Source organism: Oncorhynchus keta, chromosome 5 (genome assembly GCF_023373465.1).
Source record: "Oncorhynchus keta strain PuntledgeMale-10-30-2019 chromosome 5, Oket_V2, whole genome shotgun sequence".
Classification (NCBI taxonomy): Eukaryota; Metazoa; Chordata; class Actinopteri; order Salmoniformes; family Salmonidae; genus Oncorhynchus; species Oncorhynchus keta.
The window spans coordinates 36,167,020-36,180,281 of NC_068425.1; the positions used below are offsets into that span (position 1 = coordinate 36,167,020).

General features: G+C 43.5%; 3 protein-coding genes and 2 long non-coding RNA genes across 10 annotated transcripts in view; 3 read left to right on the top strand and 2 right to left on the bottom strand.

Annotated features, from left to right (window-relative positions):
* LOC127930361 (chitobiosyldiphosphodolichol beta-mannosyltransferase-like) overlaps nt 1–5,720 on the top strand; it is a 36,500-nt gene extending 30,780 nt beyond the window's left edge. Inside the window, exons 16-19 of the mRNA XM_052520034.1 lie at nt 2–68; nt 1,022–1,136; nt 4,810–4,885; nt 5,102–5,720. Of these exons, the coding sequence (XP_052375994.1) occupies nt 2–68; nt 1,022–1,136; nt 4,810–4,885; nt 5,102–5,239 (396 nt within the window). The 3' untranslated portion in view covers nt 5,240–5,720. The remainder of the gene's footprint in view (nt 1; nt 69–1,021; nt 1,137–4,809; nt 4,886–5,101) is intronic.
* Nucleotides 1,224–4,283, bottom strand: LOC127930234 (uncharacterized). Its single transcript, XR_008137398.1, has 5 exons — nt 3,448–4,283; nt 2,024–2,413; nt 1,834–1,985; nt 1,388–1,515; nt 1,224–1,352 (listed from the first exon to the last, which is right to left on the bottom strand). It is a non-coding gene; the product is annotated as an uncharacterized LOC127930234 (long non-coding RNA).
* Nucleotides 5,721–6,294: 574 nt separating the features above from the next.
* On the bottom strand, nt 6,295–11,308 carry eef2kmt (eukaryotic elongation factor 2 lysine methyltransferase). Its single transcript, XM_052519799.1, has 8 exons — nt 11,066–11,308; nt 10,912–10,974; nt 10,703–10,783; nt 10,298–10,399; nt 9,830–9,963; nt 9,202–9,446; nt 8,093–8,242; nt 6,295–6,573 (listed from the first exon to the last, which is right to left on the bottom strand). Exons 1-8 carry the CDS (start codon nt 11,189–11,191, stop codon nt 6,473–6,475), a joined length of 1,002 nt encoding a protein of 333 aa, XP_052375759.1. The 5' UTR covers nt 11,192–11,308; the 3' UTR covers nt 6,295–6,472.
* LOC127930233 (uncharacterized) lies at nt 6,567–7,885 on the top strand. 6 transcript variants are annotated; one of them, XR_008137395.1, is made up of 5 exons: nt 6,567–6,654; nt 6,717–6,902; nt 7,045–7,106; nt 7,285–7,563; nt 7,642–7,885. It is a non-coding gene; the product is annotated as an uncharacterized LOC127930233 (long non-coding RNA). The 6 variants fall into 6 exon arrangements; XR_008137392.1 differs by having other exon boundaries at nt 6,567–6,902; nt 7,285–7,594; XR_008137393.1 differs by having other exon boundaries at nt 6,567–6,902; nt 7,045–7,075.
* A 1,121-nt stretch (nt 11,309–12,429) lies between the features above and the next one.
* The window catches only part of pigq (phosphatidylinositol glycan anchor biosynthesis, class Q), a 31,002-nt gene continuing 30,169 nt past the window's right edge, over nt 12,430–13,262 (top strand). The window contains exon 1 of the mRNA XM_052520035.1: nt 12,430–12,598. The gene's annotated coding sequence lies outside the window, so the exon portion shown is untranslated. The remainder of the gene's footprint in view (nt 12,599–13,262) is intronic.

Below are 13,262 nucleotides of genomic sequence, written 5' to 3' on the forward strand. Positions count from 1 at the left end.
CCTGCGCTTTGAGCACGTGAGGATCTGTACTCCATGGCTGGAGGCAGAGGACTACCCTGTTCTGCTAGGTTAGTGTGTTCTCCCTGTCCCAGGCTCAGCAGGTCTGTAGACTACCCTGTTCTGCTAGGTTAGTGTGTTCTCCCTGTCCCAGGCTCAGCAGGTCTGTACTCCATGCCTGGAGACAGAGGACTACCCTGTTCTGCTAGGTTAGTGTGTTCTCCCTGTCCCAGGCTCAGCAGGTCTGTAGACTACCCTGTTCTGCTAGGTTAGTGTGTTCTCCCTGTCCCAGGTTCTACTCCCTGTCCCAGGTTCTCCCTGTCCCAGGCTCAGCAGGTCTGTAGACTACCCTGTTCTGCTAGGTTAGTGTGTTCTCCCTGTCCCAGGCTCAGCAGGTCTGTACTCCATGTCTGGAGACAGAGGACTACCCTGTTCTGCTAGGTTAGTGTGTTCTCCCTGTCCCAGGCTCAGCAGGTCTGTAGACTACCCTGTTCTGCTAGGTTAGTGTGTTCTCCCTGTCCCAGGCTCAGCAGGTCTGTACTCCATGTCTGGAGACAGAGGACTACCCTGTTCTGCTAGGTTAGTGTGTTCTCCCTGTCCCAGGCTCAGCAGGTCTGTAGACTACCCTGTTCTGCTAGGTTAGTGTGTTCTCCCTGTCCCAGGCTCAGCAGATCTGTGTGTTCTGTGTGTGTGTGTCCCAGGTGTGTGTGTGTGTGTGTGTGTGTGTGTGTGTGTGTGTGTGTGTGTGTGTGTGTGTGTGTGTACTGATGTTCTGAATGGTCTCCCTGTCCCAGGCTCAGCAGATCTGGGTGTGTGTGTACTGATGTTCTGAATGGTCTCCCTGTCCCAGGCTCAGCAGATCTGTGTGTGTGTACTGATGTTCTGAATGGTCTCCCTGTCCCAGGCTCAGCAGATCTGGGTGTGTGTGTGTGTACTGATGTTCTGAATGGTCTCCCTGTCCCAGGCTCAGCAGATCTGTGTGTGTGTGTGTGTACTGATGTTCTGAATGGTCTCCCTGTCCCAGGCTCAGCAGATCTGGGTGTTTGTCTCCATAAGTCGTCCAGTGGTCTGGACCTGCCTATGAAGGTGGTGGACATGTTTGGCTGCTGTCTGCCTGTCTGTGCCATCCACTTCTACTGGTGAGACAGGACTCTTTAACAGGCACCATCTGACACCATGTCCACACACACTGTCTGTGCCATCCACTTCTACTGGTGAGACAGGACTCTTTAACAGGCACCATCTGACACCATGTCCACACACACTGTCTGTGCCATCCACTTCTACTGGTGAGACAGGACTCTTTAACAGGCACCATCTGACACCATGTCCACACACACTGTCTGTGCCATCCACTTCTACTGGTGAGACAGGACTCTTTAACAGTCACCTTCTACTGGTGAGGGAATACTCTAAACCCTGGGTCACCTTCTACTGCTGAGGGAATACTCTAAACCCTGGGTCAACAGTCACCTTCTACTGCTGAGGGAATACTCTAAACCCTGGGTCAACAGTCACCTTCTACTGCTGAGGGAATACTCTAAACCCTGGGTCAACAGTCACCTTCTACTGCTGAGGGAATACTCTAAACCCTGGGTCACCTTCTACTGCTGAGGGAATACTCTAAACCCTGGGTCACCTTCTACTGCTGAGGGAATACTCTAAACCCTGGGTCAACAGTCACCTTCTACTGCTGAGGGAATACTCTAAACCCTGGGTCACCTTCTACTGCTGAGGGAATACTCTAAACCCTGGGTCACCTTCTACTGCTGAGGGAATACTCTAAACCCTGGGTCACCTTCTACTGCTGAGGGAATACTCTAAACCCTGGGTCACCTTCTACTGCTGAGGGAATACTCTAAACCCTGGGTCACCTTCTACTGCTGAGGGAATACTCTAAACCCTGGGTCACCTTCTACTGCTGAGGGAATACTCTAAACCCTGGGTCACCTTCTACTGCTGAGGGAATACTCTAAACCCTGGGTCACCTTCTACTGCTGAGAGAATACTCTAAACCCTGGGTCACCTTCTACTGCTGAGGGAATACTCTAAACCCTGGGTCACCTTCTACTGCTGAGGGAATACTCTAAACCCTGGGTCACCTTCTACTGCTGAGGGAATACTCTAAACCCTGGGTCACCTTCTACTGCTGAGGGAATACTCTAAACCCTGGGTCACCTTCTACTGCTGAGGGAATACTCTAAACCCTGGGTCACCTTCTACTGCTGAGGGAATACTCTAAACCCTGGGTCACCTTCTACTGCTGAGGGAATACTCTAAACCCTGGGTCACCTTCTACTGCTGAGGGAATACTCTAAACCCTGGGTCAACAGTCACCTTCTACCCCCATGCAGAGAGGCTATGTGCTGATCTGATCTGTTTTGGACTGAGTTTCCTGTGTTAATGTGGATCTCACCTTATATTCTGCTGTGGGAATCTAACTCTGTTATATTCTCCTGTGTTGTCAGCCTCTCTGTTATATTCTCCTGTGCTGTCAGTCTCTCTGTTAACTCTGTTATATTCTCCTGTGTTGTCACCTTCTCTCTGAGGGAATTATATTCTCCTGTGTTGTCAGTCTCTCTGTTATATTCTCCTGTGTTGTTAACCCTGTTATATTCTCTACTTTGCTGTCAGGTTATATTCTCCTGTGTTGTTAAACCCTGTTGTCACCTCTGTTATATTCTCCTGTGTTGTCAATCTCTGTTAACTCTGTTATATTCTCCTGTGTTGTCAGTCTCTCTGTTATATTCTCCTGTGTTGTCAGTCTCTCTGTTATATTCTCCTGTGTTGTTAACCCTGTTATATTCTCCTGTGTTGTCAGTCTCTCTGTTAACCCTGTTATATTCTCCTGTGTTGTCAGTCTCTCTGTTATATTCTCCTGTGTTGTCAGTCTCTCTGTTATATTCTCCTGTGTTGTTAACCCTGTTATATTCTCCTGTGTTGTCAGTCTCTCTGTTATATTGTCCTGTGTTGTCAGCCTCTCTGTTATATTCTCCTGTGTTGTCAGTCTCTATGTTATATTCTCCTGTGTTGTCAGTCTCTCTGTTATATTCTCCTGTGTTGTTCGTTATATTCTCCTGTGTTGTCAACTCTGTTATATTCTCCTGTGTTGTTAGTCCCTGTTATATTCTCCTGTGTTGTCAGTCTCTCTGTTATATTCTCCTGTGTTGTCAGTCTCTCTGTTAACTCTGTTATATTCTCCTGTGTTGTCAGTCTCTCTGTTATATTCTCCTGTGTTGTCAGTCTCTGTTATATTCTCCTGTTAACCCTGTTATATTCTCCTGTGTTGTCAGTCTCTCTGTTAACTCTGTTATATTCTCCTGTGTTGTCAGTCTCTCTGTTATATTCTCCTGTGTTGTCAGTCTCTCTGTTATATTCTCCTGTGTTGTTAACCCTGTTATATTCTCCTGTGTTGTCAGTCTCCCTGTTATATTCTCCTGTGTTGTTAACCCTGTTATATTCTCCTGTGTTGTCAGCCTCTCTGTTATATTCTCCTGTGTTGTCAGTCTCTCTGTTAACTCTGTTATATTCTCCTGTGTTGTCAGTCTCTCTGTTATATTCTCCTGTGTTGTCAGTCTCTGTTATATTCTCCTGTGTTGTTAACCCTGTTATATTCTCCTGTGTTGTCAGTCTCTCTGTTATATTCTCCTGTGTTGTTAACCCTGTTATATTCTCCTGTGTTGTCAGTCTCTCTGTTAACCCTGTTATATTCTCCTGTGTTGTCAGTCTCTCTGTTATATTCTCCTGTGTTGTTAACCCTGTTATATTCTCCTGTGTTGTCAGTCTCTCTGTTATATTGTCCTCTGTTGTCAGCCTCTCTGTTATATTCTCCTGTGTTGTCAGTCTCTCTGTTATATTCTCCTGTGTTGTCAGTCTCTCTGTTATATTCTCCTGTGTTGTTAACCCTGTTATATTCTCCTGTGTTGTCAGTCTCCCTGTTATATTCTCCTGTGTTGTTAACCCTGTTATATTCTCCTGTGTTGTCAGTCTCTCTGTTATATTCTCCTGTGTTGTCAGTCTCTGTTATATTCTCCTGTGTTGTCAGTCTCTCTGTTATATTCTCCTGTGTTGTCAGTCTCTCTGTTATATTCTCCTGTGTTGTTAACCCTGTTATATTCTCCTGTGTTGTCAGTCTCTCTGTTAACCCTGTTATATTCTCCTGTGTTGTCAGTCTCTCTGTTATATTCTCCTGTGTTGTCAGTCTCTCTGTTATATTCTCCTGTGTTGTTAACCCTGTTATATTCTCCTTTGTTGTCAGCCTCTGTTATATTCTCCTGTGTTGTTAACCCTGTGTTGTCAGTCTCTCTGTTATATTCTCCTGTGTTGTCAGTCTCTCTGTTAACTCTGTTATATTCTCCTGTGTTGTCAGTCTCTCTGTTATATTCTCCTGTGTTGTCAGTCTCTGTTATATTCTCCTGTGTTGTTAACCCTGTTATATTCTCCTGTGTTGTCAGTCTCTCTGTTAACCCTGTTATATTCTCCTGTGTTGTCAGTCTCTCTGTTATATTCTCCTGTGTTGTCAGTGTTGTCTCTGTTAACTCTGTTATATTCTCCTGTGTTGTCAGTCTCTGTTATTTTCTCCTGTGTTGTTAACCCTGTTATATTCTCCTGTGTTGTCAGTCTCTCTGTTATATTCTCCTGTGTTGTCAGCCCTGTTATATTCTCCTGTGTTGTCAGTCTCTCTGTTATATTCTCCTGTGTTGTCAGCCTCTCTGTTATATTCTCCTGTGTTGTCAGTCTCTATGTTAACTCTGTTATATTCTCCTGTGTTGTCAGTCTCTGTTGTTAACTCTGTTATATTCTCCTCTGTAGTCTACATGAGCTGGTGAAGCACGAGGAGAACGGGTTGATCTTCAAAGACTCTGAGGAACTATCTGGACAGCTCAAGGTACAGTAATATAATACTATTGTTCAGCTGAGGAGATACAGAAACCCCTGATTTATACCACATCACTTCCCAGTGGTATGATCCTGTCAACTGCCATCTGTCCTATCTGACTGTAACCAGTTACTGTGACAGTGGTATATGGTCTGATATACACATGGCTGTTTTAGACAGGATCCAATCTACCCGTTTTATAAAACCTGTGTTGTGTCTCTCCAGGCTCTGCTGTGGGACTTCCCTGACTGTGAGGATGAGGGCAAACTGGGTCAGTTCAGGAGGAACCTCCGGGCCAGTGGGGGGCAGCGGTGGGACCAGAACTGGGACCAGAACGTCCTGCCTCTCCTCACTGCACCCTGACTCCCCTGTTAGACAGAGCTCTTTACAGCAGCTGACTCATCCCCTCTCTACATCTTCGCTCCGTCTCAAACCCACTTCTTGAGCCTCCAATCTTGAACATTTTAACAGACGCTCTTATCCAGAACGACTTACAAGAGCAATTAGGGTTAAGTGCCTTGTTCAAGGGCACATCCACAGATGTTTCACCAAGTCTGCTCGGGGACTCAAACCAACGACTTTTCGGTTACTGGCCCAACGCGCTTAACCGCTAGGCTACCTGCTCTGAACCGCTAGGCTACCTGCTCTGAACCGCTAGGCTACCTGCTCTGAACCGCTAGGCTACCTGCTCTGAACCGCTAGGCTACCTGCTCTGAACCGCTAGGCTACCTGCTCTGAACCGCTAGGCTACCTGCTCTGAGCCGCTAGGCTACCTGCTCTGAACCGCTAGGCTACCTGCTCTGAACCGCTAGGCTACCTGCTCTGAACCGCTAGGCTACCTGCTCTGAACCGCTAGGCTACTCTGAACCGTGTAACGGATGCTCTGAAACCTGCTCTGAACCGCTAGGCTACCTGCTTTGAACCGCTAGGCTACCTGCTCTGAACCGCTAGGCTACCTGCTCTGAACCGATAGGCTACCTGTGTAATGGATGTGAAATAGCTAGCTAGTTAGCGGTGGTGTGCGCTAAATAGTGGTTCAATCGGTGACTCCCCTTGCTCTGCAAGGTCCGCGGCTTTTGTGGAGCGATGGGTAACGATGCTTCGTGGGTGACTGTTGTTGATGTGTGCAGAGGGTCCCTGGTTCGTGCCCATGTATGGGCGAGGGGACGGTCTAAAGTTATACTGTTACACCTGCTCTGAACCGCTAGGCAACCTGCTACCAACTGCCACATGGTCCACTTAGAGGACCTGTCGGAAAGAGAGATCGTTACATCAGGCTCGTCTTTCCTCTGCTCTCTCTCTCTCTCTCCCCATTTCTCTCTCTCTCCTTCTGTGGATCTCTTCATTCCAGGCCGTTTAGATTCTCCTCTTAAACAACACTTGAAGGTATCAATGGGATATTTTCCACACAATGTAAATATTTTGATGTAAATAAAGACTTTATTACACAGTAATACACATCTGGTTCTGGCTTGGTCTCATATTGTGTGCATCCCAAATGGCACCCTATTCCCTATCTAGTGCACTACTTTTGACCACAGCCCTATGGACCCTGGTCAAAAGTAGTGCACTTACAATGGGAATAGGATGCCATTATTATATGTAGAGTTTGATCATCTCTATGGTGGCTTGTCTGTTGTAAAAGAACACATGGGTCACTGGTCCTGTCATGACCTCGTGTTGGATTCCAGAACTTTCTGTGGGAGAGAAAAACAAAGGAGAAATTATAGATCCATCAGTTTCAGAGGTGTATAATTATAGATCCATCAGTTTCAGAGGTGTATAATTATAGATCCATCAGTTTCAGATGTGTATAATTATAGATCCATCAGTTTCAGAGGTGTATAATTATAGATCCATCAGTTTCAGAGGTGTATAATTATAGATCCATCAGTTTCAGAGGTGTATAATTATAGATCCATCAGTTTCAGAGGTGTATAATTATAGATCCATCAGTTTCAGAGGTGTATAATTATAGATCCATCAGTTTCAGAGGTGTATAATTATAGATCCATCAGTTTCAGAGGTGTATAATTATAGATCCATATAATTATAGATCCATCAGTTTCAGAGGTGTATAATTATAGATCCATCAGTTTCAGAGGTGTATAATTATAGATCCATCAGTTTCAGATCAGTGTATAATTATAGATCCATCAGTTTCAGAGGTGTATAATTATAGATCCATCAGTTTCAGATGTTTATAATTATAGATCCATCAGTTTCAGAGGTGTATAATTATAGATCATCAGTTTCAGTATAATTATAGATCCATCAGTTTCAGAGGTGTATAATTATAGATCCATCAGTTTTTCAGTTTCAGATGTGTATAATTATAGATCAGATGTTTATAATTATAGATCCATCAGTTTCAGATGTTTATAATTATAGATCCATCAGTTTCAGAGGTGTATAATTATAGATCCATCAGTTTCAGATGTGTATAATTATAGATCCATCAGTTTCAGATGTTTATAATTATAGATCCATCAGTTTCAGAGGTGTATAATTATAGATCCATCAGTTTCAGATGTTTATAATTATAGATCCATCAGTTTCAGAGGTGTATAATTATAGATCCATCAGTTTCAGAGGTGTATAATTATAGATCCATCAGTTTCAGAGGTGTATAATTATAGATCCATCAGTTTCAGAGGTGTATAATTATAGATCCATCAGTTTCAGAGGTTTATAATTATAGATCCATCAGTTTCAGAGGTGTATAATTATAGGTTTGTATAATTCTAGATCCATCAGTTTCAGAGGTGTATAATTATAGATCCATCAGTTTCAGAGGTGTATAATTATAGATCCATCAGTTTCAGAGGTGTATAATTATAGATCCATCAGTTTCAGAGGTGTATAATTATAGATCCATCAGTTTCAGAGGTGTATAATTATAGATCCATCAGTTTCAGATGTTTATAATTATAGATCCATCTGGAAAGGAATTCATCCAAGGCAGTGGATCAATCACATGTATTTATTTATAAAGCCCTTTTTACATCAGTTGTCACCTAGAACTTCACTGTAACCCAACATACAAGGTGACGAGTCCACTTGAAGACCATTGAGATTCATCCTCTACAGTATCTATGGGTTGGAGAGTCTCCTCACTCAGCTGCTCTTTGAAGCAGTTGGTTTACTACTAATGATACATTAAACTTGTAAAGCTATTTTCATTAGTTCTCTCAAAGCTCTAGGTTTAGTACTGACCTAGCTGGTGTTTAAAACTGTTATATGTGTCAGGGTTTCTGATGGTGGAGGAGATGTAGACATCAGGAGGGCTGCCATTGGCCGAACACCTCAGGATCTTAGAGAGAAGCTTCACCAGACAGCCAATGATATCTGGATCGTAAACTACGTCTATAACACAGGAAACAACAGGACATGGGTCAGCTGACAACAACAGAATTAGGAAACAACAGGACATGTGTCAGCTGACAGAATTAGGAAACAACAGGACATGGGTCAGCTGACAACAACAGAATTAGGAAACAACAGGACATGTGTCAGCTGACAGAATTAGGAAACACATTTTATCCCTCACCAGCAACTGGGGAGCTGTTCCAGAAAGCTGGATCAATTAGTTAGTCAGGTAACTGCCAGGTAACGTAACTACCAGGTAACTGCCAGGTACCTGCCAGGTAACTGCCAGGTAACTTAACTACCAGGTAACTGCCAGGTAACTTAACTGCCAGGTAACTGCCAGGTAACTGCCAGGTAACTGCCAGGTAACTTAACTACCAGGTAACTGCCAGGTAACTTAACTACCAGGTAACTTAACTACCAGGTAACTGCCAGGTAACTTAACTGCCAGGTAACTGCCAGGTAACTTAACTACCAGGTCACTGCCAGGTAACTTAACTACCAGGTACCTGCCAGGTAACTGCCAGGTAACTTAACTACCAGGTAACTGCCAGGTAACTTAACTGCCAGGTAACTGCCAGGTAACTGCCAGGTAACTGCCAGGTAACTTAACTACCAGGTAACTGTCAGGTAACTTAACTACCAGGTAACTGCCAGGTAACTTAACTACCAGGTAACTGTCAGGTAACTTAACTACCAGGTAACTGCCAGGTAACTTAACTGCCAGGTAACTTAACTGCCAGGTAACTGGCTAACTAATAATATCTTTTGAGAAATACTTTTGTTTCAATCCATATCGCCAAAGCATCGCAGAAGATCTGCATACAAATGTAAAGGTCATTTCTGACTGAGTTGACACATTCAGTGTTTATTGTGAAGGACAGAGGGAACATTGCCTTTAAAGAGGATCTTCAGCTTTACGGATTGAATAGAATAGAGCCAGGCCATGTTCCTACCTGCAGCGATGACCGTGGCGGCTCCGATCTCTCTCAGCTGCTTCTCTGTCACCTCCTCCCAGTCCAGATGCTCCACACTCACTCTGGGAGAGTTCTGGTTGTCCAGCCCATTGAGCTGGACGTTGTCCCTCAGTCTATGTAGAACGCTGAGGTGACAGTCACTGAACACGTAGCTGGAGGGACTGCAGGACCTACACACTGCTATACCAGTCAACCCTACACCACTGCCCAGCTCTAGGACTGTCCTGTAGGAGAGAGCAGAGACATGACTCTCACACACACACACACACACACACACACACACACACACACACACACACACACACACACACACACACACACACACACACACACACACACACACACACACACAGGGACAGGACTCACACACACACACACACCTCACACACACACACACACAGGGACAGGACTCACACACACACACACACACACACACACACAGGGACAGGACACACACACACACACACAGGGACAGGACACACACACACAGGGAGAGGACACACACACACGCAGGGAGAGGACACACCAGATTGAGATTACGAGTAGTAACCACAGCATGAGTTGTAGACAGAACACAATGACAGAACACACACAGTAGTGTACCAACCTATCAGTGAAGGCGTGTGTGTTCTCCAGAGCCCATTCTGCGAGGTAAAGAGCAGCCTCCCATGTGACCAGGCCTGTAGTTCCTTCAGAGATCACAGCTGTACTCTCTGATAGACTCACTGCTTCTCCACACGGCACACACACACACACACACACACACACACACACACACACACACACACACACACACACACACACACACACACACACGGTATATATAAAATTGATATTTAATGAAAATAATCATGAATTTAATAATAATAATATTATTATTTTAAAGGATAAAATAGAGGTCCCGTGTGGTTCGGCTGGTAGAGGATGGTGCTTGCAATGCCAGGGTTGTGGGTTCAATTCCCACGTGGGGACCAGGACAAAAACAATGTATTCACTCACTACTGGAAGTTGTTCAGGATAAGAGCGTCTGCAAAGTGTAGAATACAGCTTCTGTTAAATACAGTGTGTGTAGTACCAGTAAATAGCTCTTGTAGCACTCTGTCCCCTCCTCTACCCCCAGGACTTCCCCCAGTGCATCATAGAGCTCATCCAGGGGCTCCCTCCCACTGGCTTCATGCTGCACACAGGGAAGAGAAGCGTCACATTACCGTTGTTTGCTTTAATAATATACTTATACTTTATTGTATTCATGTGAAACGTGTAAGAATTGCCTTTTTAAATGCACCAGTTATTTTCTGACAGAATGATACCAGACAAAAAAATATATCAGATAAAATAACTTAGTTATACTTTATTGTATTCATGTGAAACGTGTAAGAATTGCCTTTTTTTTTAAATGCACCAGTTACTTTACGATAGTGAACTATTTTCTGACAGAATGATACCAGACAAAAAAAATATATCAGATAAAAGAACTCACCCTTTTGATGAGCTGAGACAGAAACAGTCTCCTATATCTTACTGAGGGAGGATGTTTACAGCACAGTGGATGAAGGCATGTCTGGAAACAGGTGACAATAGTAACTGTTAGTGTGGTTTCCAACTCGGTAATCCAATGTACTGTTTCTATATATTTAACTAAATAGGTGCGACATTCAAAAAAAATAATGCTTTTTTGACAGGCAATACCTGCTTTAGAATGTCTAGAATAATTTCTGATGAGCTGTCGGTCTCGAGCTCCCTTTCAAGGAACTGTAGAAAACAACAACAGATGATGTTATTACTGTATTCATGTCTTACTGCAGACCCTACAGTACAACATGCAAGCAGCCCCGCTACTTACATTCCATGGGAAATTTGGCAGTTGAACCATAGTGAAAAAGGAGACTTTAAAGTCATATATAACGTCTGCTCTATTCCTTATGCACGTGACTTCGGTTTTGTCGGTCTGACCCTTAGACAGATACATTTCGTTAATTTTCAACCAACCGAGAATTGAATTTACACTAAACCACAGGCTGGCCACGTGTTTCCCTGAGTTTGTTGTCTTCCTCTTTTACCCAAGAAGCACTCCTCCTGTCGCAATGCCTGATGGTCAATGTAGTATAATCATGACAGACAGTAACGCGATAACATCATCTTTTTTTAAAGAAAGTACAAATTAGAAAACATTTACAATGAGATGAGAGCTGTATTTTATTTCCCAATAGAACCTGTATCTGTGGGCCTACTGTTCTCAGTGCATAGAACCTGTATCTGTGGGCCTACTGTTCTCAGTGCATAGAACCTGTATCTGTGGGCCTACTGTTCTCAGTGCATAGAACCTGTATCTGTGGGCCTACTGTTCTCAGTGCATAGAACCTGTATCTGTGGGCCTACTGTTCTCAGTGCATAGAACCTGTATCTGTGGGCCTACTGTTCTCAGTGCAACCCTTGACGTTGATACAAGTCTACCGTTTGAGACCACTCCTCTTGTCTGTGTTATCTCTGCCTCCACAACTGTCATCCCAAATAAGTGAAGCTCCCAACATGTGCCAGATTACGATAAAGCTGCATAAGGACATAGCTATTCTTCTGAAATGTGACTTTCTTTGACATTTCAGGTGGAATTAAGATCTCGTCTAAATGAACAAGCTGTGTGCACAAGGGTGTGAGATATTATGGACGGTGGATGTGGGTTACTTATAATATCTACTTGTCTAAAGCTTTTTCAGCCCGCTCTTTTCCTGCAGTGTCATTCAGAGAAGATAACACCTCTACAGTTGTTCTTCATTCAACAGAATCACCGCAAACAGCAAACAACACGTCTGAACGTTGAAGGTCAGAAATGTCATTTCGACGGTGATGTTTTCACATTTTGTAATACTATATTCAAATGGATATTATGGCTGCCTTATTGAGTCGAAATGAAATTCCATGTTTGATTACAGTCGTTTTGGTAATAATGAAAAATGTGTCCTTTTCAACGGGCAGAAATGGATGGGATATTTTTTGAAAGAATATTCAGTGGTAGTGGAATTTCAGTGGCCATAAAAAATGTGTAGTATTTTATGATTATATTTGATATTATTAGGCTAAATATCATGCGTTTTGTTGTGGCTGGAAATGTCTATCAAACAGAGGGTTTAGTTCCGATTATTCACAGAACTGCTACATCATCTCATCCAGCAATCCACCGGAACTCTTGTTACTGCAATGATATTCCAACCGGAGCGTAAATGTTGACGGTCGATCAACAACAAAGATGGCTGCCAACAGACGCTAACTTCAATTTGACAAGTGAAGGGTAAATCATGTAACGGTACGATCCCAAATCTGTTTGAAACGGTATTGACAAAAGCAGATTTCCTTCGAATAGAAATAAACAACCCTGCAGGTATGGAATATTTTATATTATTTGCCGAAATGTTGTTAACTAGCTGAAGACGGATTTAGTCGTTACTAAGTTAGCTAACGTGAGCTAATGTCTGTCTCTTTGCACTGTGCGCCCAGTGTGGATAACTGCCTGCAGAATATATTATCACTGACATTGAAGATGTGCATCACATCAGAGAGGAATACAGAAACTATTGTTGATTGCTGTTGATTTTTATTTTGACAACGGATAACGATACGGGTGTCGCACAGCCTCCGACGCTGGCTGGACTGTGCACTAACTTCGATTAGGCCCTATTTGTGCTCATTTAATCAAAATAAGCGTCTCACTTTGTCTCAAACGTATACTGCAAAAACTTCGATTAATGCCCCAAACGTATTTTTAAATGTTATATTAACATGTAACGTAATTTAGGCAGCAATAGTGCTGTTATAGATGTGACGGGGAACTAAAAGCACAACAGGCAAATCAATAGTTATAAGCCCACAGGCATGGTTGGCATGGAGACGAAGGCCAGGCTCAATATTCTGAAGGACACAAAGAGGACAGAGGCAACGGGGACTCCACTGAAGCGGTCCGACAAAATGATTGGTTTGAGTTGACTAACTAACAAACAGCTGGTCCTGATGGCTGAATTGAAATGTCTGCTAATCAGTTGGAGTGA